Source organism: Pelodiscus sinensis, chromosome 32, assembly GCF_052426305.1.
Source record: "Pelodiscus sinensis isolate ZL-2025 chromosome 32, ASM5242630v1, whole genome shotgun sequence".
NCBI lineage: Eukaryota > Metazoa > Chordata > Testudines > Trionychidae > Pelodiscus > Pelodiscus sinensis.
The window spans coordinates 15419664-15446413 of NC_143083.1; the positions used below are offsets into that span (position 1 = coordinate 15419664).

At 58.9% G+C, this 26750-nt stretch overlaps 1 protein-coding gene across 5 annotated transcripts; it reads right to left on the reverse strand.

The window, feature by feature from the left end:
* Positions 1-3596: 3596 nt before the first annotated feature.
* On the reverse strand, positions 3597-25048 carry MISP (mitotic spindle positioning). 5 transcript variants are annotated; one of them, XM_075902602.2, is made up of 7 exons: positions 17181-17728; positions 15477-15622; positions 10166-12200; positions 8279-8493; positions 7227-7265; positions 6742-6862; positions 3597-4268 (listed from the first exon to the last, which is right to left on the reverse strand). In XM_075902602.2, exons 3-7 carry the CDS (start codon positions 12066-12068, stop codon positions 4192-4194), a joined length of 2355 nt encoding a protein of 784 aa, XP_075758717.2. In that variant the 5' UTR covers positions 12069-12200; positions 15477-15622; positions 17181-17728; the 3' UTR covers positions 3597-4191. The 5 variants fall into 5 exon arrangements, with proteins under 5 accessions (XP_075758717.2, XP_014428480.3, XP_075758721.2 ...); XM_014572994.4 differs by lacking the exons at positions 15477-15622; positions 17181-17728 and adding an exon at positions 20898-25048; XM_075902606.2 differs by lacking the exons at positions 15477-15622; positions 17181-17728 and adding an exon at positions 17869-18428.
* Between the last annotated feature and the right edge of the window lie 1702 nt (positions 25049-26750).

Below are 26750 nucleotides of genomic sequence, written 5' to 3' on the forward strand. Positions count from 1 at the left end.
TTATGGTCAGTCTTTTCCAAGAAGATGAAACTATGAACTCAGAACAGGTATTGCTTCATTTCTGTTATTCAAATCATTGTTTTTAATAGCACAATCAGATATTGACTTTCTTCAACTGACTAATGATTATTTGTACTGTGAAGCTGATCCTGCTAAGAAATCTAGCCATATGAAGTCCATCTGATTCCACGCAGGCATAAGGTGGGTGGATCCCATTGTAGGATCCAGCCTTGTAGATAGCATTTTTTAATTCAGGGGTGGGGAAAACTAGCAGCCTCCAACCCAAAAAAAGGTTCCCAGCTCTGTTTTAATCCATAGATCTCAAAATAGTTTACAAAGCCGAGTAAATTTTTTTCTTCCTGTTGTACAGACACTGACAGAGAGGACTGAACTAACTTGCCCAAGGTTATATAACTAATCAGTGTCAGAGCTAGGATAACCCTCTTTTCTGACTTTCCTATGCTACAGGACTCATTACCGCATTAGGATAGGATTTCTATCCAAGTGCAAGAAGATGGACATCGTACCCAAAGGACTGAAAGTGAACAATCCATTAAGATCAACATACTGCACTGACTACCGTGAAAGACTCTGCCTCACACTACCGCATTAGCTCTGAGTCTTTGAAAAAGAGTGGAGGGCATTTTTAGTATTTCATCAACATACATTCTTATGTACATAGGTAAAGCTGAATACTCAGACTGTGCAGCTCAATAGCCAGGCACGGATTTTTTAGAGAAGTGATTTTATACTCTTCAGCAACAAACAAATGAAATATTGAAAGCAAACATTTAATATATGTAAGTCCTGTAGACACATAGCGCACAACTCCTTTTGTCCATAAATAGACTTGGCACATACCTGTGAAATGGTTTCATTACCACTTAGTGGCTCTTTCACAGGTTCAATGTTCTGCTAATGGGTCTGGCAAGCAGGAAGGCTTTTCACTTTTAAAAAACAACCAATAGTCTGGTAGGTAGCACCTTAAAGACTAACAAAACCTGTCCATGGGATCATGAGCTTTCATGGGTGTGACATAGTGGGTGCTGTCTACTTTGTAACTCAGTGTTCCTGTGGGCTGTATGGTGTGATGTGTGATTCCCAATGACTCAGAGTCCCCGCCTGAGCAGATAAGAACCTTGTTCCCAGAAAGAGAGACAAAAGAAGATAGGCAAGGACTGTCCCCAGGCTGGGGGGGGGGTAGGGCCCGGGAGTTGGGTTAGTGTCCATTGGGTGAGATGATTACTATTTGATCTGAGGAAGTGGGTCTGGCCCACGAAAGCTCATCATCTAATAAACCATCTTGTTAGTCTTTAAAGTGCTACATTGTCCTGCATTTTGCTTCATTGGGTGAGAGGGAGGATCGGGTGTGCGTAGACTACAGCCCTTTTTCGGTAAAGGGATGTAAATTAGGCATGTCAATATTGCAAATGAAGTGGGGATTTGAATTTCCCGTGCTTCATTTGCCTAATGGCGGACGCCACTTTCTTTCAAAATGTGGCTTTTCGAAAAAACCTCGGCAGTTTAGACGGGGCATTTTCGACAGAAATGCCCTGTTTCAAAAGATCCTGTACTCATTTTTTGAGAAGTACAGGATCTTTCGAAATGGGGCATTTCTGTTGAAAATGCCCCGTCTAAACTGCCTTTTTTTTTCCGAAAAGCCCTGTTTCGAAAAAAAGCAGCGGCCGCCATTATACAAACGAAGCGCGGGATATTTAAATCCCCACTTCATTTGCACTTTCGATACGTCTAATTCGATACGTCTCTGCCGACAGACGGGTGTAGTTTAGACGTCGCCGATGTTTCGCACCAAGGAAGGGGGTGAAGCTCCTTCCCCCGAGAGGACCAAGGCTCTGCCCTGGCTCTCGTGCTAACATCTCTCCGATGCTGCGCTGTGTCTCTGAGAAGCAAGAAAACCCTTCTACTCTACTGGCCGGCTGAGAGTCACAGCAGGCTGCGGATGAGGGTGCAGGGTCTGGGGCTCCCCGACACGCCATCACACTGGACACAACCCACTTCTTCAGATGACTGCAGTGTTGGAAGTCCAGATCCAATAAATAAGGGAAGAGGGGGAGGAGGGAGAAGGGAAAAAATGGAGGGGAGGAAGAAAAAAGAGACCGTGAGCGGAGAAGCTTCAGGGGGATAGCAGAGTTAGTCTGTGCTTGGATCTGGACTTCGCCTGAAGAAGCAGGCTCATGAACGAAAGCTCAGGATCCCATCAACAGGTTTTGTTCGTCTTTAAGATGCTACCAGACTATTTGTTGATTTTTAAGTTTTTCCGGTTACAGACCAACTCGGCTCCCCTCTGAAGCTTTTTCACGTTTAAGTTAAATTCACCGGGGGAGGGGCAAGGGAGGGAAAGTCACTAATCTGCAACAGCCTGCTGTGGGAGCCAGCAGGAAGGGTCAGACTAGGGAAAGGTTGAACACTGGGACCCAGGGAAGGTATTGCAGCCCCTTGCCTCTCCCCGCTGACCATAGGGTGCCTCCCTGGTGCCACTTTTAAGACCTGAGCAGCAGAAGAGGAAGTGTGAGAAGGAAACGTTTGCTGTTACGCAATGTCACCAGCCGCATGAGTCGGTTCTTCCCTGTCACATTTCTGCCTGAAATTAGAGCTGGGGGAGCCGAGGTTGACGGCGCTGGCTCAGACAAGGCTTGGTGCAAGCAGATGGTCTGCTGCCTGCCCTGTTCTTTTCTACCATTGGCTCCCGTCCAGTGCCTAACTAGAGACAGCATCGTGGTGCATGATGGATTGGAGGGAATGACGCCACACTGATTGAATGAGAACGGCACGCTCATTGCGCTTGTGATGTACCGTAACACGAGGCTAAGTCAATGTTCAGAAAGGACATTGGCTCTGAGAGGGTATTAGGCCCACTGGCGTCCGTGGGAGCGGATGCCCCAAATACTTTTGAGGATCTGAGCGCTAAGAGCCTAAATCTTATTGAAAGCCAATGGGATTTGGGCTCCTCAATCACACAGGTGCTTTGGAAAATGTCACCTCTAGTCAGAATTGGGACATAGATCTCCAGGGTGACACGCCGGTGCTTCAGTGCGCGTTCTTTGAATTCTCCCTTCCCCAAAGAGATGTTAGGTGGCAGCTCCACAGCCCCCGTCTCGTTCTCTGGGCCTCGTGTAGCACTTGCTCCAGTGGCTCACAGGCCTGTCATTTGCCCCCTGCACTCTTTGGGCTCTTGCCCTTCCAATCCTTCCTGCAAATCCTGCTTTTGCTGCTGCTCTGGAGCCCCCTGGTGGCACGCCGCTCGCACGGCCTGGCCACCGGATGGGATCCTGGAAGCTGTTGCATTAACACGCAAAGCCTCCTGAGATTTGCTTGTGTTTTCCCATTCCTCTGAGTGGGACAGCACCTCAGCTTCGCCAGGCAGAATGAGACCTCCTGCGAATTCCTGCTGCCCCTTCCTCCGGAACGTTTGCTTCTGCAGTTCAAGGGCACAAGAAGCAAACTGATTTCTGTCTTAAGGCTCTTTCCCATATTGTTCCCTCCTCTCCCCCATTCTCCCTAAACACGTGCACACTTTCAAATCCCCAGCACAGCAACCCCAGAACGTCTCTGCAGACAAGACAGGCTGGAAAGAATGAGGGGGATATGACTCTTTAATAAATTATTAGCAAAATAAACAACAGCTTTAAAAATATCTATATATTATATTCCACTGCATCTCCGCAGATCATACTGGCTGACGTCTAGATCCTCTAATTTCCATTTCAATGCTTGTGACGATCCAAAGACATCTCTCTTTCTAGATAGGTTCTAATGGCATCGGAGATAAGTCCCTAAGACATCTTGAAATCACTCCTTTTGCCAGCTACAAGGACACAGCTTGGAGTTAGATTATCATCCGCATTTCATTTAATTTCATTTCATCTAGCCATCTACAAGCAGAGGGGACCTAAATAAAATGATCCATTTTTCCACCTTAACAATATTCCTTTGGTTCATGGAAATGGAGGTAGGTGCACGAGCTATGCTTTTTAAACAGCTGCTTTTTTAAGATTTAAACACCTGCAATTTTCAAAAGTCCATGAGTCTTACAATCATCAAGCGGCGAAACGACTGGCTGAGTTGAACTCGGCGAAGATTGAATCCAAAGCAGAGTAAATGTAGATACAAAGCAATGCCTGGAAGGCCACTGGTTGTTCCTCGGCTGCTAGAGTTCCTCAGGCATCGTCGTTATTGAAGAACCGTCCCGACTCCCAGCGTTCGGCCATAGCACTCTTGTGGCGGGTCACTCGGGTGCTTTCTAAAATCTAAACCCATTAAACACAGAATGATAGTCTCACTTCCTCAGCACTTCTTCTTTATTTTATGACTGTTTTGTTCGTTGGCCTTCCCTACCTCCCACCACCTCTCTGATCCCCAAATCTTAGGCCTGACATTTTCAGCAGCAGTCACTGATCTGAATGATCTGAAGTTTTGCATGCCCAGTTTGACACACCTCTGGAAAATATGGCTGGTGAGGTGACAAGTTCGGCACCCAAAATTGGGGCCCGCTTTTCAAAATCTAGGGCTGATCCTGACACCAGGCCCTTATGGGGGAAGGCTGTGATAAGATAGCCTGGCCTGCTTCCACTGACATCAAAACAGTGGGGGTATGTCTACACTAGCCCCCTAGTTCGAAATAGGGAGGCTAATGAGGGCGAACGAAATTGCTAATGAAGCGCGGGATTTAAATATCCCACGCTTGATTAGCATATTCCCTGCCGGTCGCCATTTTGGAAACTGACTAGCCTGAAGGAACTGCCTGCGTCTACACGCAGCAGAGAAGCGCAATTCCAAGATAAACCCCTGAGTTTGAATTAAGGGGTTTAATTGTTAATTCCATGAGGTTTAACTGTTAATTCGAACTAAGGGGTTTATCTTGGAATCACACTTCTCTGCTGTGTGTAGACGCAGGCAGTTACTTCGGGCTAGTCAGTTTCCAAAATGGCGACCGGCCGGGAATATGCTAATCAAGCATGGGATATTTAAATCCCGTGCTTCATTAGCAATTTCGGTCGCCCTCATTAGCCTCCCTAGTTCGAACTAGGGAGCTAGTGTAGACGTACCCTGGGAGTGTTGCTGTTGAACTAGGCGCATCTGTGAGATTGTCCAGCTTGTTACACATTTCTGCATCCATAAGGCCTATTTGTAATAGTTCTCCACCCTGCTATTATTAACTGTTAGGCTAGGTCTACACTGCAAAGATAAATTGGAAAAAGAAATGTGATTTGCGGTACACTAATTGCATATCTTTTTCCTCTTTACTGTTGAAAGAGGCTTTTCTGAAATTTGATGCATCTACACGGAGCCAAATTTCAGAAAAAAGGCCTCTTTCGACACATCCCTTCTTCCTCGTAAAATGAGGTTCACAGGGGTGGCAAAAGAGCGCATCCGCTTTTTTGAAAAATTTTCCAGTAAAGCGAACGCATTGCTTGGACGCAGCACTGTGGTATCCCGGAAGAGCGCTGCCGTCTAGGCATAGCCTCACTGGGAGGACAGACAGACAGCAAGCAAGTGAAGTCAGAATCATTGTGACCGTGGCTATTGACCTCAGGACACCAGAAGTTCCATGGATCAGAGGCAGATGTTGCAGGGAAAGTGCCTTAAATAAGCACTGAACATGGCTAGGCTACTGATACCTTTCCAGCTACATCCTGTCCTCTGTGTGAAGAATGAGGAAGCAGGATCTATCTGTTATACTTCCATGCAGTGTCTAAGCTTTTCATGCTGTAGTGTATTTACCAACCTAGCCCTGCCTTTTAGGCAGCGGAGTGCTTTACCCCTGACTTACAGCTGTGGAATTAAGTGAGGTGCCCATGGGCCGACAGGAAGTCTGTGGCAGAGCAGGAAATGGCACGTGAGTCTCACTGAATTATTCCCCTGCCACCATGGGGACCTCAGGCACTGGAGCACGTCAGATCCTCCTTCTCTGCCTATGGCACAGAACAGCATAGTCTCCTGAGAGCTGTACTACTTAGGTCTCATCCCAATTGTTGGGTCAGTGTGAGAGTGCTGGGTGATGATAGTGACCTGTGATGTACAGGCGTTCAGACGAGGTGATCTAGTGATCCCCTCTGGTCTTAAACTCTGTGACTCCCAAGTCACAGGCTAGCCCCTAATCACCAGGCTGCCAGTCCTTCCTCTTCTGTTCCAGGAGCAGTTGAGAGCTTTCATGAGGTGCCTCTGGCAACCTGCTCCTCCCTCCCATGCTTGGCTACATCCTCCTCGCTTAAGTTCTGGGTTTAGCCAGCCCCCGTAAGCTGCCTGGCGCGGAAGATGCTCTTTATTAATACATGCAGTTTGGAGAAGAATTTTCTATCCCCAGCAGAGACCAGCTCTCTGCAGCCTTTCTGTGGACACCAGGCCTAAGCCGCTGCGTGGAAAGGCACTGAACACCACAGGCCTGGCTCGCTGCACCGCTGCCATCTGTGACACCAGTGCCAGGCGGGTGTAATCTGTTGTCATTCGGGCCCAATTACCTTTTGCTCCCCGCACAGAGGGAACCCCAGCACAAGGTGCAGAGCAGCAGAGAATCAAGGCTCTGTCTGTTTCCGGTATAATTCACTAACCGTTCTTAACCATCAGAGGGTGTGAAACGTTAGGAATTGAACATGGTGCATCTGTGGTGTGTGCCGAGAGAGGTTAGTCGGCACTGCCAATCCAAAGGGTGTACAAGGGGCGGGGGGAGGGCAGTAAATGAATTTCCCCCTCCCCACTCCAGCCAGAGCTCACAAAACAAACCTCGAGTTGGATTCCAGTATGGATAAGGGCTTCCCGAAGCTGTCCAGAGACCCAGGCTCAGCAAAGGAGTCTCGGCCGGGGGCTGGATTCTGATCTGATGTTCCCCGGTGCTGGAGGCTGTCTGGGTCAGGCCATTTCTAATCAGTTCACTACTAGTCCCAGCTGGGGCTGGCTCCTAGGCTGGTCTGACTTGGCAGGGAGAGACTCTCATTTCCCTCTCCTAATGGAATCACTTCCTCCCTGCAAGCCAGACACAGCAGCTACACCCAGCAAGGACAGGCTGTTAACCCGTTCCCTGCCCGGCACCCTGCCCTTTGCATGCCACAGCCACAGCCCTTTGCCTGTCCACTTGACTGCTGCTCTTGGGGCCCCAGGAAGAGGTGCCAGAGAAAGGCAGGCGTGGCCTGGACACTGTGGGCATGGGAGGCTGGTCAGAGCAGCAGGGCAAGTGGACAGGCAGCGCTTAAGGGTCAGATCTACTTTACCTCCGCGTTGACGTCATCGATTGCTTCAATGCTGGCGTACTGCAGGAGGGAAAGAAAGGGTCAGACGGGAGGAACCCGGCAGAGAAACGGGGAGCGGGATAAAGAGAATGCAACCCCCCTGACTGCGCTAGGCCGGCATAAAATGTGAGTGAGGGAAAGGTTCAGGGAGTTTTGGCCTGTGTGTGCGAGGCTCTGTGTGAGTAAGGCCCTGCGTGTGCGAGGCCCTGCGTGTGCGAGGCCCTGCATGAGTTAGGCTCTGTGTGTGCAAGGCTCTGTGTGTGCGAGGCCCTGCGTGTGCGAGGCCCTGCGTGGCTGTGGAGCACAGACCCGTGCACAGCGGTCGGTCCATCTCAGTGGGTGGGGAGGAACAGGGCACGTGCCGGCTGGGTGCGGAGGGATCTCACGCTGCCCACTCTGGCAAGGCCGCAGTGTGTCCACCCTGTTGGCAGAGGGGTGACGGCAGCTTGTGTGGGACCTGCCCGGCACAGCTCTGCTCTCCCTGGCTCCAAGGACACCAGCGGGGGAGCTGCGGCCGGGCGGGCTGGGTACCTATGCTAGCGGTTCACCTGGGCCGCTGCAGCGTCGCTGCTGTTGTGACGGAGCTAGCGAAATCCAAGTGAGCCGGGGCAGGCCCGTGGGCTGGGCACACCTTTGACGGGCACAGATCCGAGCTCAGTCGGTGCAGGTGCTGCGCTCTCCAGCCAGCCGCAGCCCCGCAGGATCCAGGCACCCGTTGATGAGAATCCTCCCCGCAGGCCTGGGACGCAGGCAGGTTTCTCAGGTGGGTAGCTGAGCTGAGTCACATGCAGTGAATCTGCAGCAGAGCCAGGAATAGACCCCTGGTCTCCAAAGGCCTGGCCTGGTGCCTTCCCCAGCGATCCAGGGCTTCCACGTGAAACAGGGCTCAGCCTCTGCTTCCACATCAGCACCGTGCGCAGCGCTGACAACTCTCTGTGCCTGTGAAACCTGAGCAGCTGCATGGCCATGGGTCCCCCGCCCCCGCCCGGCACCAACTCCGTTCCAGCCCCAGGCTGCCAGGCTGGAGCGCTCACCCTCTTGTCGTCCTTCAGCTTCCTGGGCTTCTCATCCCTCCGGACCCGCGTGGGACCGTCGTGGGCAGATTCAGAGGCCAGTCTGCCTGTGTAGCCCCAGTAGGGACTGGGCACGCTAGGTGGAGACGCTGCCCTCGCCACCCCTGCCTGGTGCGAGGCAGGAACGAAGACGGGCGATTGAGTCACCTCGTAGCTGTCGGCAATGCCTGAGGCGACTTAAAGAGAAAGGCAGAGGTGTAGAGGGAGCAGATTCCAGGGTGCATTTCCAGAGGGCAGCGGCCCACCGGAGCCAAAAGGTCTCGGGGTTTCTTTTGGGCTGAGCCCAGAGTTCCAACCGGAATCTGAGCACCTCCAGCCCTGGATCTGTCGTCTCTTCCCAGGCAGCCTGACGGGAGCCCAGCCACGGAGCCCGGCGGAAAGACTTGCCTGGATGCCAGCGGGCTCTGGACGCGCTGCTCTGTGCCCTGCCTAAGGAGGGTTAAGTGCCGTGGACACGCCAGGCTCTGTTTGCGCACAGGACACAGGCTTCCTGCGGGAAGTGCTTGCAGGGTGGAGCCGCTTTGAGCGGGGATGTTTGCCCCAGAGCCGGGGGTGGAGGGGACCTGGCATTTCTAACCTTGGCCCTGGTTGGTCGGCTGCAGCTGAGCGGATCCCCCGCGAGGCAGGCTGACAGGAGAGAGGAATGAGCAAACGGGCATGGCACCTGCCTGAGTCAGACCTGGAGCTCCTTGGGGAGTGGCCTGTTTGCTCGAGATGGGGCTCGCGCCATGACCTTTAGATTCAGTTACTCTGCTCTGGGCTCAGGGCAGGGCAGGCTGCTCCCGCGGTTCTGGGGCTGCAGGGCCCAGCCCAATTCCTGGGGCAAGTGAGAGCAGCCTTGGGGCTGTTCTCATTTCCCATGAGCCCTCAGGGCCCTTGGCAGCACAGAATTCCTCCCATGCCGTGTGTTACGGGCTGAGTTCTGCGTGGGGCTGTGGCTGGGCGGCTTCCCAGTCAGCCCCGGGCAGCGGCTCAGGGCTGCAGCAGGGAAGAGAAATCTCTCCCCAAGCTGGTCTCAGCATGGAGCTGCTGTGGCCAGGGGAAGGCGCCCTCCTCATTGTCCCCAGCCTGAAGTCAACCCTCCTGCCCCACCATGAACCACCCAGCCCTGAACTCACGTGTACCTCAAAGCCCTCATCCCCGGCCCCACCCCACAGCCCAGAGCCTGTACCCTTTCCTGCATCCCAACCCCCAGCCCTGAGCCCCCTCCTTATCCCCAGCCTTGCCCCCCAAACTCTGCCCCAGCCCTGAGCCCCCTTCCACACCCAGAACCCCTGGCCCCCTTGATGGGTCCCACTTCACCTCCGCACTGGTGCGCATAACAAAATTCATTCCGCTCAGGGGTGGGTGGCCATTGTTCCAACCCACCCAGTACACTGGGAGCTGGGCCAGCCAGGGAGGCCACTTTAGTGCGTCCAGAGGGCAAAAATCCTCTAGGGATGTAAAACGGGTAATCGGCTACCTGGTAAGCATCGCCCTTCCCAGGTATCGGTTAGCCAGTACCCAGGAGCAGCCCAGAGCCGGTGGCCTGCCCCGCCTAGCAGGGGCTGGGTGTTGGCCACCCGTGTGCGGGGGAGCTGGGAGTGGCAGCCCTGCAGATAGAGGGCCTGGGAGTTAGAAACCAGCTGGGCTGGAGCGTTCCCCTGGTGGAACCCAGCTTAGGCCTAGGGTTAACCACTTACCTGATTAACTGGGATTTTACATCCCTGGTTTCCACCCACCCTAAGGCCCCTTTCAGCAGCCAGGGCAGATCAAAGGGGTCCTGAGCACAAGGACGTCAGTGCTACACAGGACTCCAGCTGACTCTGTGCTGGGGGTGATGCCCCATCGCTCTGCTGCTCTCCTCACCTGAGCTCTGAGACGAGCGCTGAGACCAGAAGCCTTTCTCCAGGGCAGAGCTGTCATCGGTCAGCAGCCTGCCCCTCCGCTGCTCCTGCAGCTCCTGTTCTCTCTGCATGTCGCTCCGGATCTCCTCCTCGATCAGCCAGGAGGTCTGGGGCTTGCACTTCTTCAGCGTGTACTGGTCCGCCTGGGGGCCCGCTGGCTCCAGCACCTTTTCCTTTCCGAGCGGGCCCGGCACCCCCTCTTCGCTCACAAAGGAGACCTTGGGTTTCCAGAACCGAGTGGTGAAGTATTCCTCGGGCAGCCCAACCCTCTCCTCCGGACACGCAGTGGAATCTGCCCTCTCTGGGGAGCTGGCTTGCCTGGCCCTGGAGGAATCCACCTCCACCAGTTTGCTGCAGCTGGCAGACGGCCATTCATCTGCTGTGCTTCTCTGACTGTCCCTGGGGCCGAAGCTGCCAGCCATGGCAAATTTGCTGTTCGAGGTCCCTGTTAGCGCCTCTGATTTCTTTGCAAACGTGGGTTTTTGCGGGGCTGCGGCGGCATCTTCCTGCTCGAAGACTTTCTTGCGCTCCCCCAGTTCCTGCTGCATCCCCTTGTCATACGTCCCCAGGAGCCTCCCTTCCTTCTTCAGATCTTCCTCCCGCTTGATTTCCTGCTCGATCTCCCTCTGGACGTAGAAGGAAACACGGCCTTTGTCTTTCACTTTCCTGGAGGAAGATGAAGAGAGAGAGGTGGAGAGGAGGGGCTTGGTCTGGATTTCCACCAGCTCATTGCTGCTCGTCAGTCTCTGGATCCCTCTCTCTTTCCGTAGGCTTTCCTCCCTCTCCATCGCCAAGCGGATTTCCCGTTCAATGGGCGTCTCCTTGCCAGGATCCTGGCTGCTGGCATCGAGGAAGACCTCATTGGACATGCTCCCGTCGCTAACGTAGCCCGCGCTGAACTCGTTGGACATTTCGCCCAAGCCGGAGTCCAGGTCATCTCTGGAAGACGTTTTGGTCAAGCTGGCCGTTCTCCCATCGGGCTCTTCCCTTTCCATCCCAGCCTTTTTGGGAGCATGCAGCTCCTCCATCCTGGGTGTCTTATACTCCACATCGTACCCGTTGATTTCTCTCTGGCTAGGGACATCCTCATAATGCATAAACACCTTCCCCGCCCCCTCGGAGATGTGCTGAGTCGATTCTGGCTTTGGAGACATGACTCGCTGCCTTGGGCTGAAGAGCGAGGTCGGGTTCGTCTTTTCCAGCAGGAGGAACTGTTGCCGGGCAGCAGCAAAGTTGATCTGCTCCCTGTCTACGTTCTCGGGGTCGACGGGCGTCGTCCTCGCGTGTGCCGGGGAAGGGCTATTGAAGCAAAGGGCAAAGCTGGTGACGTAGCCTCCTCCTGGAGTCGCCTTGTGTCTACCAGCTGAGCCCGTGCTTAGAGAATCCGGCTCGTCTACGGAGCTCTGCTTCTCAGCCCCGGTGGAACATCTTCTTACCACCTGGCTTTGGATGACGGCTTTCCTTTCCTCTTCCAGTTCTCTGGCTTTCTCGGGGGAGATGGCCACACGGCTGTGCGGGGAACTCGGCTCTTCCTCGTCATCCGAGTACAGCTTGCTGGGCTTCCTCTCCTCTTTATAAGTCCTGATGTTGTACAACATCCCGGACTTCACGAGCCCCAGCTTGGACTCTCTGTCTGGAGGGGGAGTCCAAAGATCCCTTCCAGCCTCCAGGGGGCTTGCTAATTCAGATCTGGCTTCTGGTGGAGAGCTGGGTCTCCAGTCGTGGCCATTTGTATCTTTCTGGTTGCCATGGCTGGAGGGAGCATCCTGGCTGCTCAGCTCTGCAGACCAGCTGTCATGGTGGGGGCTGTGTTTGGGGCTCGTGTGAGGGATATGGAAGATCAGGTGTCTGGTGACTCTGTCCATCTCTGGGGGCGATTCCTCCTTCAACTCCTCAGGAATGTTTTCCTGGACTCTGAGCTGCTCTTCAGCTGTGGGGTTGATCTTGGGTTCCTCAAAGGCCAGAAGGCTGTCTGCATGAAGGACACTTTCCTGTCCCTGCGGAGAGGGGAGGGGTAGTTACATGTTAGAGAGAAGCACAAAAAGCAGGAGTCACAAATGAGCATGAAAATGCTGCTCATTCTCCTGACACCAGTAATCCAGTTTGACCCCAGAGCTACCCCTCTGCCAAGCAGTAGCTGATGTCCAGGGCCCTGCAGGTCAGCTTCCCGGTGGAGGAAAAAGGCAGCTGTGCAGGCTATGGACAGATCCTGAGTGTATCTTGTTTTATTCACACATATACACCTGCTCCAGGACAGAGGTGGGGAAAGTGCGTGCAGGGCAAACCTGGAATCTCAGCCCAACACGAATGCCTACATCCCAGGAGGCAGGGCCGGCTTACCCAGTAGGCACAGTAGGCACAGTGCCTAGGGCCCACGATATTCTTAGGGTCCCACGAAAATGTTTTAATTTCTTTTAAAATCAGAAGAAAAAAATGAACTTTTAGGGTTGAAGAAAATGTTTTAATTTTTTTCTCACATCAGAAAAAAATGAAACTTTTAGGGCTCACGAAAATCTATTAAATTTTGCTAAAACAGAAAAATAAAATAAAATGTTGAAGTATTTAAAGTTATATCAAAAATAATTTTTAATATTGATATGGTGGGAGGGGCCCACGAAGGCAAAAGTGCCTAGGGCCCACGAAAGTCATCATGCGGCCCTGCCAGAAGGAGCTCCAAATCAAAGATTGACTCAAATCAGAGCCCAGGACTGGCAGCAAATTCCCCTGCTGCTCTCACAGCCCCCTCTCTCCTGAAGCTGTCCCGACACAAAAACCTGGCAGCAGCCAAAATTAACACCATTGCTGTCTTCTTAAGCCTCCAAACTTGCTCGTACACTCAGACCGTGGAACAGCGCCCCCTGGTGGCAGCTGCTATAATACAAATCTGTGGGTGGCAGCACGCCTGGATACACATTTTGGGGAATCATATGACAAAAACATATTGAGAAAGTGGCTAGTGTGTATGTAGCATCACTACCTTCCACTGGAGAGAATCAGGGCTGCTCAGCTGTGCATCATAGGCCCTATATTGCTGGCACTAGGGATTCTCCTTTAGCTCAGTGCTACAGACCTGTGTTGCTGAAGCAGGAGGATTTGAGTTTTGCTTCTGTAAAGTTCCTTTTGGCTGTGATGCTTAGCACAAAGATTATGTTAGCCCATGGATGGTTATGGCCCCCGGATGTTCAGAAATGAAGGGGAAGGGGGTCATATCTAGAGAAGACCCAGGCAGGGAAAGATAACCAAGCTCAGACAGCAAAGGGGCATGAATCTGTGGACGGAAAACGAATGGGATTTAGCGCTCACATTGTGTCGCCCTCACAGATTTTCCCCTCTCGAGCCAGGAAAAGATCAGCCCCAGCAATCCGGATAGATAGTTGAGATGATTGTACGGGTGTGGACCCTACATGACTCATAAAATGCATCGTACTTTAACCCAAGTATCGTGCAAAACAGAAATAAATTCCAGCCCTTGACCTTGGCTTTTGTGCCTTCCCGTGCAGCTGTTCACGATGACACCTGCCGAGGTCTGTGCTAGTCCTCAGATGACTGGAGACCAGTTGTCGCAGGAGCCATTTTGGGTCAATGGGGGAGTCCAGACTTCTCAGGGGTGGGTGCTCCCCAGATATCGAATGCAGCGCATTCAATGTGTGTGCTGGTTGGGGGCGTGGCCGGGAGCCTGATGTGTCGATGAAACAATCGTGGCCATGCACCCGAGGCAGGGTCAGACCGCTCCGCCCGGAAAGCAGAGTTCTCCCTTGGCGCGAACGGGCAGCGCCGTCCGGGCGCTACAGGCAGCGGCTGTTAGAGGCTCGATTTCCTGTCACAAGGAAGAGCCTGCGGCAAAGCCCACAGACGTTACTAGAGACGGCGGCAGGAGCGCGTCTGTTGCGCCGCGACGGTCGGTTCAGAGACCCCCTTGAGCGTCTGGTCTGACCCGCCGTGCCACCCAAGCCAGACACACTCACCCAGCAACTCCTGGGTGCAGCCTGTTTGAGGTCAGAGCGCATCCTATAAGACGGCCCCCCGCCTTGGTGTAAAGGACCCCACCCCTCGGTCAGCGGTGTCAGTGGTTAATGCCCCCCCGTGAGACAGCTGCACCCTCTGCCGCGCCTGGATTGGCTCTGCTTCAGGTTCCAGCCACGGGAGCGTGTGCGGCTCCATTGAAGAGCTCGCTGCAGTCAAACCTCCCCCGCGCAGGGCTTTGGGCCGCCATCAGCCCATTTCTCAACAGTCTCTTGGATAAACTGAGCAGGCTGAGCAATGCGGGAGCTGGGTGGAAAAGACAAGAATCTCCAGCAGCAGCCCCCGTCCCTGCGGCCCGTCCCAGGCCTGCCTGCTCCCTGCTGGGCGGCACCAGCCCCCGTCCCTGCGGCCCGTCCCAGGCCTGCCTGCTCCCTGCTGGGCGGCACCAGCCCCCGTCCCTGCGGCCCGTCCCAGGCCTGCCTGCTCCCTGCTGGGCGGCACCAGCCCCCGTCCCTGCGGCCCGTCCCAGGCCTGCCTGCTCCCTGCTGGGCGGCACCAGCCCCCGTCCCTGCGGCCCGTCCCAGGCCTGCCTGCTCCCTGCTGGGCGGCACCAGCCCCCATCCCTGTGTGCCCCAAACAAGCAAGAGCAGCCTGGGCAGGAGATGGCACAATGCCAGGCAAAGGGCTGCTCTAAGGCGGTCACATCTCTCCTGGCCGCCACGCCATTGTGGTCAGGAACCCAGTGTCACTTGCTAAGGCTGGATGGGGCCCGGGGTTTAAACACATCAGTCCTCATGATTGTGTTCACATGAGTGACAGCTGTTCCTCCCAGCAAATACTCTTATCTCAGCCTGGGGAGGCTGGGTACATATTGACACCCCCTTTTATAGTGGGGAAATTGTCTGACAGATTAGCCCAAGAGCCTAGAGTGTGGAATGGACCCCAGCTGCCTTGTCTCTTCCTCTAACTGCTACACCCCACGCTCCTCCCGGAACCGAGGCTAGGAGGTCCGAGTCCCTCTCCTAATCACAACCCCCCACTGCCTTCCTGGTAGGAGAACCCAGGAGTCCTGGCTCCTGGGCCCCCCCTCGGGCGCTGCCATCTGCAGCCCGTCCTGCCGCGTGGCTGGCACACACCTGCTCCCCGGAGAGTGCCTGCAGCTGTATCGGTCGCTTCCAGGCACCCCGGCCCAGCTGCAAGGGCCAAGTCACACCTGGCGGAAGCAGGTGCGATTCCTCTGGCGCACGGAAGCCACTTCTGCGCAGCCGGTGCGAATGCTGCCTGCAGGCCTTCACTGCGCAGCCACTGACCTGCTTGGCGAGAGTCACCGGGGGGAGGCCACTGGCGCCTGGGATGGATCGGGCCCCGCGTGCACGGGCCCCTGGGATCCAGTCGTGCCGCAGTTCCCACGGGCTTGCGCTCCGCTGAGGTTGTGCGTGACCCTCTCATGTCCGACCTGCAGGTAATTACCCGTCCTTTATAGCCCCTGACTACACCGAGATTGGAAACTTATCAGCTGCTGCGGCTTATCTCCCTTCCGGGGTCAGGAGTCCCTGTGGGGAGCGGCCCCGCCGTGGAATGCTGGCGGGTGCCAGCCAGCGGTGAGCACTGGCCACGTCAGCGAGCCACGGAGCAAGCAGCCAGCTAGAGCAGGCACCTGGCGCTGGGCCCCCGCGGAAACGTGTTCACAAGCCCAGCGCCTCCGCGGGAAGGGAGTGGGAGGAGCTGCATCGCCAGGCAGGCTCCAGAGTGCGCCTCTGAAGCCGTCCCTCCAGGTCTGTGACGCCCCCCGGCCCTGTTGCAGTGCAGGGTCAGCGGGGAAAGGAGCCCAGTGATTTGCAGGGACTCCAGTTTTGGGGTGCTCTGCATTAGACACTCGATAACCAGCCAGACCCTGTAAGGTGATGGAAGGTGGGCACCGAGTCACATTTGGAAATCTTGATCCCAGGGCAACGTGGCCAGGTGGGTGAGCCATGGGATAGGCCGGCAGGAACTATGCGCTGCCCAGGTCTGCCACTGTCCTGCTGGCCGGCCTCGCACAAAATCATGGCCCAGCTCAGAGCCTCAGTCTGCCCATCTGTAAAATGGGCATAAAGAGACGCGCCCACCTTGGCAAAGCACAGAGTTTTGCACCCTTATCTCCCTGCATCTGGCTTTTGTGCAGAGGGCGGGCAGGCAGGAACTGCGTCCCTGTATGACCCCACCCCTCCCGGATTCACCCCCCACACACATCACACGACCAAGGATCCACATATGCAGACTCTGCCCTTTGGCAGACGACAGGGTCACAACTGTGCTATTGACCAGCACCCTCTGCAGCTCCTGAACGAATGGCCAGGTTCCTAAACCCACTGTCCCACTCCCAGGCAGCCTGGGGCCTGTTGCTCTTGGCTGGCCGTCCGGGGTCCAGTACATTCACCCATGTACGGATTATGCCCGCCCCCTGGACGCGACAGGGCTCTGCTGGTCAGCCCAGGCCAGATTTCTCAGTGCGCAGTGAGGGAGCAGATGCGGGGCGGGGGCCGGGGCAGGGGGCTGTGGGTTTGTGCTTGCCGACACTAGGGCGCCTGGGTTCCCGTCTCGGCTCTTCCTTTGCGAGGCAGGGCTGGGGGCAGGTGGCAAAGGGGACTCGGGTGGTGCTAAGCCTGGAATCCCTGGAGCGCCAGACACAGCTGAGGGGGTCTCCTTGGGGAGCACGAGTGCATGTGGCCAGGGATGGGGACAGCCTCTGCTGGGGGGGGTCACTGCTCTTCACCGGGGCGAGCTGCAGCTGAGGTGGCAGAGCAGTGGGGGCTTGGAAGGGAGGTGGGAGGGGACGGGACCCCACAGCCCGACCCCTGGGAGAATTTGGTCCAGCCAAGAGGGAGGGAATCCTGGCCTGGCTGGTACCCTGCTGTCCGGGGACACTCCTGCCTCTGCCCCTGCCCCTGCCCTGGCCGTCACGCTGTGCCATGCAGGGCAGGGGTGTGGGCTGCCAGTCCCCGCCCCGACGGACCCGACATGGCCTGACTCACCCCTTCCGGCTCCAGAGGGCGGGGGAGCCCTGGGGCGGCCAGGCGCACGTCTGAGCTTCAGCGATCACGTCCACTCACACGGAACGGCCTCCCTGCCACAGGGCCGGTTTCTGAGACAGCCCGTGTGCTCGCCAGGGCCGCCCCCTGCGCGCTCAGTCCCCTCGCTCCGGCTGCGCCGGCCCCGCACACCGAGCCCCCAGCGACCCCCAGCCGCACGGGCAGTAAGAGCCAGACCCGAAGGGCTGCTTCCCACGCCGGCGAGAGAAGCCAAGGAGGCCCAGGGGCGAAACGCAGCCCTGCCCAGACTCTGGCCCTGCCCTCCGGGTCCTGGTCGGACGCAGCCCGTCGCCCCCCCACGCCGAGAGGGCCGAGCGGGAGGACCCGGCGAGGCGGCGGAGCCAGGGACTGCGCAGGGTCTGCTCTGCGCATGCTGCCCAGGCACCAAAGTCCCCAGGGCCATTGCCCGGAGCAAATATTGCCTCCGCCGCTGTGACCCAGCACCCCTGGGCCTTCGCCTAGATCCCCCCCCCCGTTACCCAGCAGCCCCTGGGCCATCGCCTAGGTCCCCCCGTCCCCGCTGTGACCCAGCAGCCCCTGAGGCCTTTGTCTAGAGCCAATACTCCCCCCCCCCCGCTGTGACCCAGGCTAAGTCTACACTACGGAGTTTTACCGAAGACACTTCGCTTACGTCCACGCTGCAGTCGCGTTCTTTCGAAGCCCAGCGAGGGAACCGAGGGGCTTTTCCGACGTGGGCAGACCTCTTTCCACGAGGAAGAAGCCTTTCCCGAAAGAGCTCTCGCAAGCAGGCGCGTGTGGCCGGGGAGGGGGGGCTCTTTCGGAAGAAGAGGAAACCGCGCAGGTGCCCTGGTGGCCGCTCCGCCCACAGCAATCGCAGCGGACGTGCGAGATCGCGTCCGTTCAGTGTGGGCGCTCTCTCCAACAAGCGGGTGACTTTCGCTGCGCGTCGCAGCGTGGACGCTCTCTGTCGGAGACCTCATCCGGAAAAGCGTCTTCCGAAAGAAGCCTGCAGTCTAGACGTAGCCCCCGCAGCCCAGCCCATACGCTCAGCACCCCCCCCCACACTGACCCGTTCACACCTCCTGGGGCACGCCACACACACGGCCCTGGCGGACAGCCTGGGCACCCGGCACAGGGGCCCCGCTAAACGCGCCAGGAGCGAGCTCAGCTGTGGCGCTGGCAGCAGCAGAAACTGCCTGGAGCTGAAAGGTCTAAGGAGACCTCCCCGCCCTCCAGCCCAGCCCACCCAGAGCACCTTGCACGTACGGTCAGACGACCCTCCGGCCCGGGCCCCAGCTCCCCAGGGGGCCTCGTCGCGGGCGGCTGGCCGGGCTGCTGCTTGCAAGCGAGTGTGTTTTTGAACTGTGCAGCGAGGGCAGGGAGGGGTGACGCCGCCGGAGCAGCCAGGAGCCCATGGGCTGCATGGCCCTGATAAGCTCCTGGCTCCAAGTCAGTGGAGCAATTCCAAGAATTCACTGGAGCTGGCTGCTGGGGAGGAACCGCTGAACCTGAGTCCCCCCCGCCCCCGACACACACCTCACCAGGGCCTGCACTTCGCAGCACCCAGCGGCGTTCCTGCCCCACCCGCTGGGACTCACCCGGAGGGAGCCAGGCCCAGCTCTGCCTGCAGCCAGGGGCAGCGTCCGGGGGGCTCTGTGTTTCTTAGCAGCTGATCCGTGGCCTCTTCCATTGGTTTATCATCATTATTCTAACTCAGTCTGGGTATGTCTACACTAGGAGGGTAATGTAGACATACCGCACTTGCAAATGAAGCCCGGGATTTGAATTTCCCGGGCTTCATTTGCATAAGCGGGGAGCCGCCATTTTTAAAACCCCGCTGGTTCGAACCCTGGGCTTCATTTGCAAGTGCGGTATGCCTACATTACCCTCCTAGTTCGAACTAGCGGGGTAGTGTAGACATACCCTCTGAGCCCTCGTCACGGCAGGTCCCCGCTGCGCCCAGCGCGGAGCGAGCACCCAAAGCTCCCTGGCCCTGTGTCGATTTCCCGTCCCATTTGGAAGCTGAGTGCGAGCGGGGAAAGCCGGCTCCCCGGGGCACTGCAGCGTTCAGAGCCGGCGCACTCACCGGCTGCCGGGCCCTAGTCTCTCCCCCAGCAAGGCCTGGGAGACTTGGCGGAGGATCGAGGTTTCTCCAGTGTGACAGGGCGACAGCTCTGTGAGCGCATGCGAAGGAGAGTGCGCACCGCACGGCGATGGCCCCACCAGCCACTACCTCCCTCCCCCATTGCCCACGGCACCCCCAGGGCACCCGGCACGGCCGGAGCTCGGTGACAGACAGAGAGACAGCGTACAATTTCGGCACGGCTCCCAGGCGAGGATCCTGCCCGCGGCCAAACCCAGCCTCTCCTTTGCAGTTGACATCACAGAAGCATTTTTGTCTGGGAGAAACAAACATGGAAACCCCAGATCGGGGCTTGTTCACTTGGCTGCAGCTGAAAAGCCCAGGTGCTGTGCCCTGTGCCTGAGCAGCTGGCATAGCCACTTTCAGTTCCACTCTCGCGTCTGCACCCAGCTCAGGCCGGGCTGCTAGTTTCGTTTTTCGCTGGAGACTCAGGCCGGGAGCACCAGGGGCCCGTTCACCAGGGACCTGAAGCAAAGTCCACGGCCTGCTGACGTGGGTAGGAAAGAGCCCGCACCTGCCCGAGGGGCCCGTGCCGAGTTCCGCCGGGGCGCCGGGATTCCGCTCGCGGGGGTAGCCCGTTGTGCTGCCCTGGGACACAGGACCCTGCGGGCAGCTGTGGGGCATGTCCGGGGAGTGCAGGCGGTGGAGCCCCTCCCTGCCCATGAGGCCGAGTGTTCCTGCGAGGGCGAGCAGCAGGGACCTGGTGTGTGGCTGGCGCAGGGAGGCCGCCCCTGCCGTCCTGCTGAGCCTCCCCACAGCGTCTGGGTAGAACAGGCCTGCAGCAGGGCCGTGCGGGGCAGACATAGGGCTGCCAGATGGTTTCAGCAAACACACCGGACACGACATCACAATCCACAGCTCATCTCTTTTCGAAAACACCCGACAGTTCTATTGTCTCCATTTGTTTCCCAAACAGAAAGCTCCAACGCTGGACTGTCCGTTCCAAACCGGACACCTGGCTGCCCTAGGCAGACACACCCCGCCCGCGGCTGTGCCCAAGCCAGTCAGCTGGGCCTCGCTTCCCCCCCGAGTGGTGACCGACGGGCCGGGACGCGGAGCTGCAGCCAGAACAGGTTGAGAGCAGGGCTCTGGCTCCGGCTCCTGGCTCCCACCACAGGCTCTGCCCTTGCACCGAGAGCTTCCGGGGAAGCAGCCAGCCTGCTGGCAGCCAAGCCACTTGGCGGTAACACCAGCAGCCGTGGCCCAGAGGCAGGCACTGAGATCCTGGCTCCCTGTCCCCTGCTAGGGAACAGAATGGCCCCTGGAGTCCTGGCTCCAAGGGCTGGAACCCCCTAGGGCCACCCCCCTTCCCAGAGCAGGGAGCAGACAGCACAGGAATCCTTTCCCCTCCTTCCCCTCAGGCACAAATGGAGCCCAGGACTCCGTACCCCCAGCCTAACCCTGTCCCAGCACACGGCGCCAGAGATGGAAATGCTACTGGAGCAGGATCCATCTGCCTGCAGATCCATCTGCCCCCCCTGCTCTAATCACTAGGTCTCACAGCCTCCTCCAGACACAAAAGAATTAGCCTAAAAGCGTCTCGCCATTGTGCTTACCTGCACCCTGGGCTCCAGGGCGGCACAGAGGACCTGCCATGGGGGGGTGTATTTAAACATCTCTCCGCTGGTCCGGCACCCTAGAATCACAGCCAGGCCCGGCAGGCTGCCCCCGTTCCTCGCCCCCCCGTACCCAACGCCGGGTCCTGGGCGACAGAGACGCGCTCCAGGGCAGACCCGGGTCTCTCAGGCTGTCTGGGTTGCGGTTCCCGGTCTCTGCAGGTCAGCGCGTGGGACTGATCGGAGCAGAAAGAGAAAGGGGAGTTAGGCTATTTACCCCCAGCGGGGGAGCGCCCAGTCATTCCGGAGCCAGTCCCAGCTGGCGAGCGCTCCGCCTTCCACGCCCTCCCTGGGCGCCGCAGAGAGCTGGCTGCACCCTCTTGAGCAAGAGCCACACGGCACTGAGCAGGAATGGGGAAGGCAGCCCCGCCGGGGCCCCCGCAGGTGTGGGGCATAGGGCGGCGGGGAGCGAAACCAGATTAACCTCCTCGTGGCTGCTCTCTTCCCTCCTGCACCTGGGCTCCCAGGCAGCCCTCTGAGCCACTGCTGTTCTGGTCCTGTGTCCCCGGCCCGTTGCCTGCTGTGGGCGGCGTGTGGCTCTCACATGCCCTCCCTGGGAAACGTGGGCCCCAGCCTGGCCTCTCCCAAGGCAGCAGCCCCACCCCTATCCCTAGAGCCAGGCCCGGTGAGCGGTTTGGGGGACAGGGGCTGTAGCCGGCCCCAGGATGGATGGGACCAGAGTCTCTGGCGTTCAAAGCCAAGAGACCGGCCTGCCACCGAACTCACACGAGGGGCTTAGAAATCAGACGCGTTTGACGTGGTAATCCGGGTGGGGCTCCTTTGCTTTGCCTGCTGGGCTCCCCGGCGCCCCAGGGCAGGCTCGGTTCTGCAGCCAGGCGGGGTGGGAATGGACATTTGTTCTACGAATGAATCTCCCACCATCCCAGGACTCCAGGAGCTGGGGCTGCGGGAAACCATCTCTGTGCCGTGCCAACGGCTGCAGCCCGAGGGGCCGGGGGAGAGGGGATCGGGCAGCCGCTTTTCATTGCACCAGAAGCGCCGGGGCGGGGCTGGCAGAGGCTCCGTAGCCGCTGCCTGCCGACGGGGTAGCAATGCCCAACCGGCTCCATGTGGCGGGACCTTGGGGATTTGTCACCCTGACAAGGCTCAGAATGGGGCTTGGCTCCTAGAAACAGCCCCAGCGTTGGGCCCTGGGCCCGGAGCGGCCCCTGGCTGGAAATGGGGCCGGATCCGGGGAGCTAGCAGAGCCGGAAATCCCGGGAGATCAGCCCGACGGAAGCGCGGCGGCAGCGGGGGCCAAGGGAGTGAAGGGACCAGAGAGGAACTGAGCGCGGCAAAGGCCAGACCCAGAATCCATCGGGTCGCTCGGCCTGGCCTTTCACACGGGCGTCCTGGTGCGGCAGCAACCAGCCCCCAGGGGCAGGACGGGTTCTAAGGGCTGCTCCTGTCCTGACCACGAACCCAGGCTCAGGAACACCCTGGAGTATCACAGCCTGGGCCCTGCTGCCTTTCCCCTCCGTCAGGTTTTAGTGCAGCCTGCAGCGGGGTCACATTGCGGGCCCGTGCCCAGCGAGTTACGTGTGCGTCAGTGCCCTCTGGCACAGTCCCCTGCCCCCAGCGAGCTCTGCAAAGAGGGGCAGCTGCATTCACCCGTCCTGTAACGGGAAACCGAGGCAGAGCGGGGCAGCGACATAGCCAAGGTCACCCAGCGGAAGTGCCGGTGATTGGCTGCGCTGTGCCCCGCCCACTGGGCTGCTGGGGCCCCAACAGCGTCATGGGACTTGCTCTGTGATCGCCTAGCCCTCGGCTCCCTGTGCCACCCGCCCGGTGGCTTTCCGGCTGGCCAGAGGCCCCCTCGGGCTCCTCCTGGGCAGGGCCAGCGCTGGTGTGTGGACCCCCCGATCTTCTCACAATTGGGTTTGGCTTGAGCCCGTTCTGCAGCCCAGGGCCCACTGGCAAACACTTGGCTTTGGGGTTGTGCCCTGGAAAGTCACCCCCAGAGTTTGGGGCAGGCCTGGGTTGGGCTTCAGGCTCCTCCCTCCTTTGGGGGGGGACTGCAGCTGACTCGGGGCGCCCTGCAAGGCCCCTTCCCCCAGCGAGGCCCAGGGAGCTCCCTTCCCGCAGGGGCGCCGAGGGGTCTCCTGCCTGTGCCCAGAGGAGGGTCGCTCACCTGGTCGCACGTCCCTTGAGCGCGGCTCGATCCTGAGCGGTGCTGAGAGCCGCGCCGCTGCCCAGCCCCCTGCAGGATCAGGCCCCGGGCAGCTGCTCTCGGCGCTCCCAGGGGACCCTGCGGGAGCCCGGCAGAACTAGCCAAGGACGGAGGCTCCCTCCGCGCGGGGCAGAGGGCTCTGGCAGGAGGCAGGGCCATGGCCCTGGGGCCGGGAGGCGGCAGAAGCCAAGCGGAAGAGTTACCCACCGTCTCTGCCCTGCCCCTGCACCCCAGCCCAGCAGGACGGCCGCACCCAGGATACGAAACCACTTCAGAGCAGCGGCCGGACGGCTCCCCTGCCTTGCCCTGCCGCCCCGCCAGTCACTTACCTGCTGCAGGGAAGCATCGCTGGGGCGGGCAGGGGATCCGGGCTCAACCCTGTGGCCGTGGAGCTGCGGTGGGAGGGCTCCGCAGGGCAGAGGCTCGGGGGCATCTGTGGGCCTTGTGGGATTTGCAGACAACAAAGGCTGATGGCTGGGCAGAGGCCCAGCGCTGACAGTGGCACCCGCCCGGGCGGCAGGGAGGCAGACAATGGGGCGGGGGTGCTGACGGGGCAGAGGGCGCCCACGGGACTGCCGCTGATCAAAGGAAGGGGGTTAGCACAGACAACAGCCCTCAATACCCCTCCCCCGGCCGCAGCTGCAACAAACAAGCCGTCGGGATCAACAGGGAGGCAGGAAAGTTCTGCACTAGGCCAGCAAGAGCCAGAGACCAGGGCATCTGCTGTCACCCCGAGCCCCCCCCACACAGGGAGGAGCCCCCCACCCAGAGCACACTGAAGGGAAGTGAGGATAATGTGGGCCGTGACGGGGTCAGAGTGTCGGTGGCACCACTGCCCTCTACTGGACAGAATCAGGGCCACTTAGTGCTCCGTGTGTGTCATGCACCCTATATTGCTAGCAGCAATTAGGGATCCTCCTGGAGCTGAAACTGGTGGAGGCCTGGTGCCTTCACAAGGTGCCATGATAGCACCTTGCAGTGTCCTGGGAGCCGGCTCAGCGGCTCTCTTGCACCCGCCTGCCATGGAGCTCAAGTCGGGGTCACTATCGACTATGCCAGGGCAGCTTCACAGTCCCTATCGCTGCCAGCCTCATGAAGCGGTAACGTCGCCTGCCACTTGCATGCAGCCCCCTCTGGGGTGGAGCGCGGCAGCTGTGGAACAGCCCAGGGCAGGTGAGGGAGGAGCGAGCGAGGGGTGGGGAATGCCTGCAGCTCAGCCCAGACAATCCCCCGCCCCGAGGCCATGCCAGTAGGCCCCACCCTGCCAGGAAAGCTGCCCACGGAGCATGCCAAGTCCCCTCACTCCCAGCTCCCCATTTCCCACGGGCGTAGACGGCCCTTCCCTCGTTTGTGACCAGAGACGGCGGCGCACAAGCAGCTGGAACTGCCGGCACCGCTCGGCAGGGCTGCTGCCCACACTAAAGGGGCCCAGGCATCACTCACGGGCAGCAGCTGAGGTCTCCAGCAATGCCTCCTGGCGGGTCAGCACGGCCCCTGCTCACGGGGAGAGTCAGGCCTGTAGAAGCCTCCCCTTGGCTGCCTACAGCTCGCCCTTGCTCGTGGCGTTGGGGAAACACGAAGCTGCCAGGAAAGGCCGAGGCTGCAGACCCCTGCAGGCGAGGAGGGGAGCTAAGGGCCAGTCCCGTCTCCATGAGCTGAGGAGGGGGCGATAGCTCAGGAAAGGTCCGATCTGTGTCCCGCCGGGTCAGCCCACGCCCCCTTCCAGCTGCGCTGCAAGAGTCCCTCCTCGGCTGGTAGCAGTAGTAAGTCATTATCCTCTTCCTGCCCAAGTTGGGGGCGCTGTGTGGAGCGGCCTGCCTTCCAATTGGACCCCAAGAAGGGGGCCTGGTGTGAAATGCACCTGTCCCTAGATTCACTCCTATCTGACCTATTGCCAGACACCCCCCGCTAGCCATCCCCACCCCCCCCCCCTTGGTCCATCCTGCCTCATTCGGAACCTCCCCTCTGGCTATAGGATACCCCCATCCCCGGGGCCTCTGGGCACCTCTCCGCCGCCGCTGCAGCCCGAGCCACATGGGGCAGACGCTGGCATGCACGGGCCAGGGCGCCGGAGAACGCAGAGGCTGCGCGGGGCAGATGCGGAGCCAGAGCGGGGACCCCCCTTCTCCCCGGGCAGGCGTCTGGGAGCCCCGGAAGCAGAGGCCAGAGGCTCCGGCTGATAGTCACACGGTTTATTGGCGTCGTCGGGTGTATTACAAACATGGGGACTGGAACCTCAAACAGCTCGTCACAGTTAAAAAAGCACAGGAGCACGGGGAATGCACGTCAGCCGAGTCACGCGGGGGGGGGGGGCTCACAGAGGGGCTGCCATGTTCACACACTGACTGGGAAGGGTCTGGGCGGGGGGGAGGAGGCTGCAGGAGCAGGCAGCCCCGCACCAGTCCTGGAGTCCGGGGGTCCCTGCTTTCTGTCTCGCCCGCCCCCAAAGCCACCCCCCGCAATCAAGGGCCCGACCCTGAGTCCATTAGCAGCAGCGAAAAGCTCGTCAGAGCAGACTCGGGCCCTTACATGGTTGGGTGGGCACCTGGCTCGGGGCCCGAGCTACGGGAAGTGGGCGGAAGCCGCAGGGGGGGCTGCCCCGGATCTGGACGGCCCAGAGGAGCCGTGTGCGGGGGGGCGGGCTGGCCCCACAACAGCAGGGCTCCCAGGGCTGGACTAACGGGGGATCCGCGGAGCCTTAGGAGTCAGGACCCAGCACGGCAGGCGGCCGATTCCCCGCAGCCTGGCCCCACCGCGGGCTGGGACAGGCCCAAGGGAGGGGCTGTGGGAAGAGTCACGCTGGGTTACCCCTGGCCCACGAGCCCCCCCCCGGCCCACGAGCCCCCCCCCGAGCCTCGCTGGGCCTCCCACGCCAGCTCTCCCGCCACGCCCCGCTTCCTAGACAAGGCTCCAGGTAAAGCCCAGGGCCCGCCCCGTTATTCAGCAAAGGGCTCAGGCCCTCGGGTACGTGACATCGGGGAGGGCCGGTGGACCCAGGTCCAGGCAAAGCCAGGCCCATGTCCCTCCTGGATTGCACCAAACCCGCGGGTGGGGAGCCAGGTGGCTCTCTCAGGGGCCACGGGAAGCCGGTCTACACCCGAAACGTCGGGCCCCTCTGCCCCCGAGAAATGATTGTCAGAGCCTGAAACGAACCGGCCGGGGGAACGCAGGGGCTGACCAGCCCTCCCGCCACTGCTGGGGCGGAAACTCCAGGAGACTGGGAACGGAACCAGGCGCAAACATGCACCTGGCAAAGAGCACGCTCCGAGCGACGCACACGAGGTCGCGGCCTGGACACGGCCGAAACCATTTGACTGTAAAATGTTTTCCTTGTTGCGGGAGGCTTCAAGATATCAGTGTGTGTGTGCGTGTGTGTGTGTGCACGCGTGTGCACACACGTGTGCATGTGTGTCTGTGTGAGCACCTACGTGTGTGTGCATTTGTACGTGTGCACACATTTGTATGTGTGTGCATGCATGCACATATGCGCACGCACGTGTTTATACGTGTGCACCTGTGAGCACCTGTGTGTGCGCACATTTGTACGCATGTGTGCACGTGTACATGTACATACTTTTTACCCTCTTGGTTTCTATTTGGGGGCCAACTTCACCGCTGCCTGC

What these genes read in the sequence shown, in the direction of transcription:
- MISP (XM_014572994.4), bottom strand. Translation starts at nt 20,957, where the DNA reads ATGTTTAAATACACCCCCCCATGGCAGGTCCTCTGTGCCGCCCTGGAG. An exon ending in CCCTGGAGCCCAGGGTGCAG is followed by an intron (nt 12,201 to 20,897) that starts GTAAGCACAATG and finishes CCCTCTCCGCAG; the next exon opens with GGACAGGAAAGTGTCCTTCA. An exon ending in AGCTGAAGGACGACAAGAGG is followed by an intron (nt 7,266 to 8,278) that starts GTGAGCGCTCCA and finishes TCCCTCCTGCAG; the next exon opens with TACGCCAGCATTGAAGCAAT.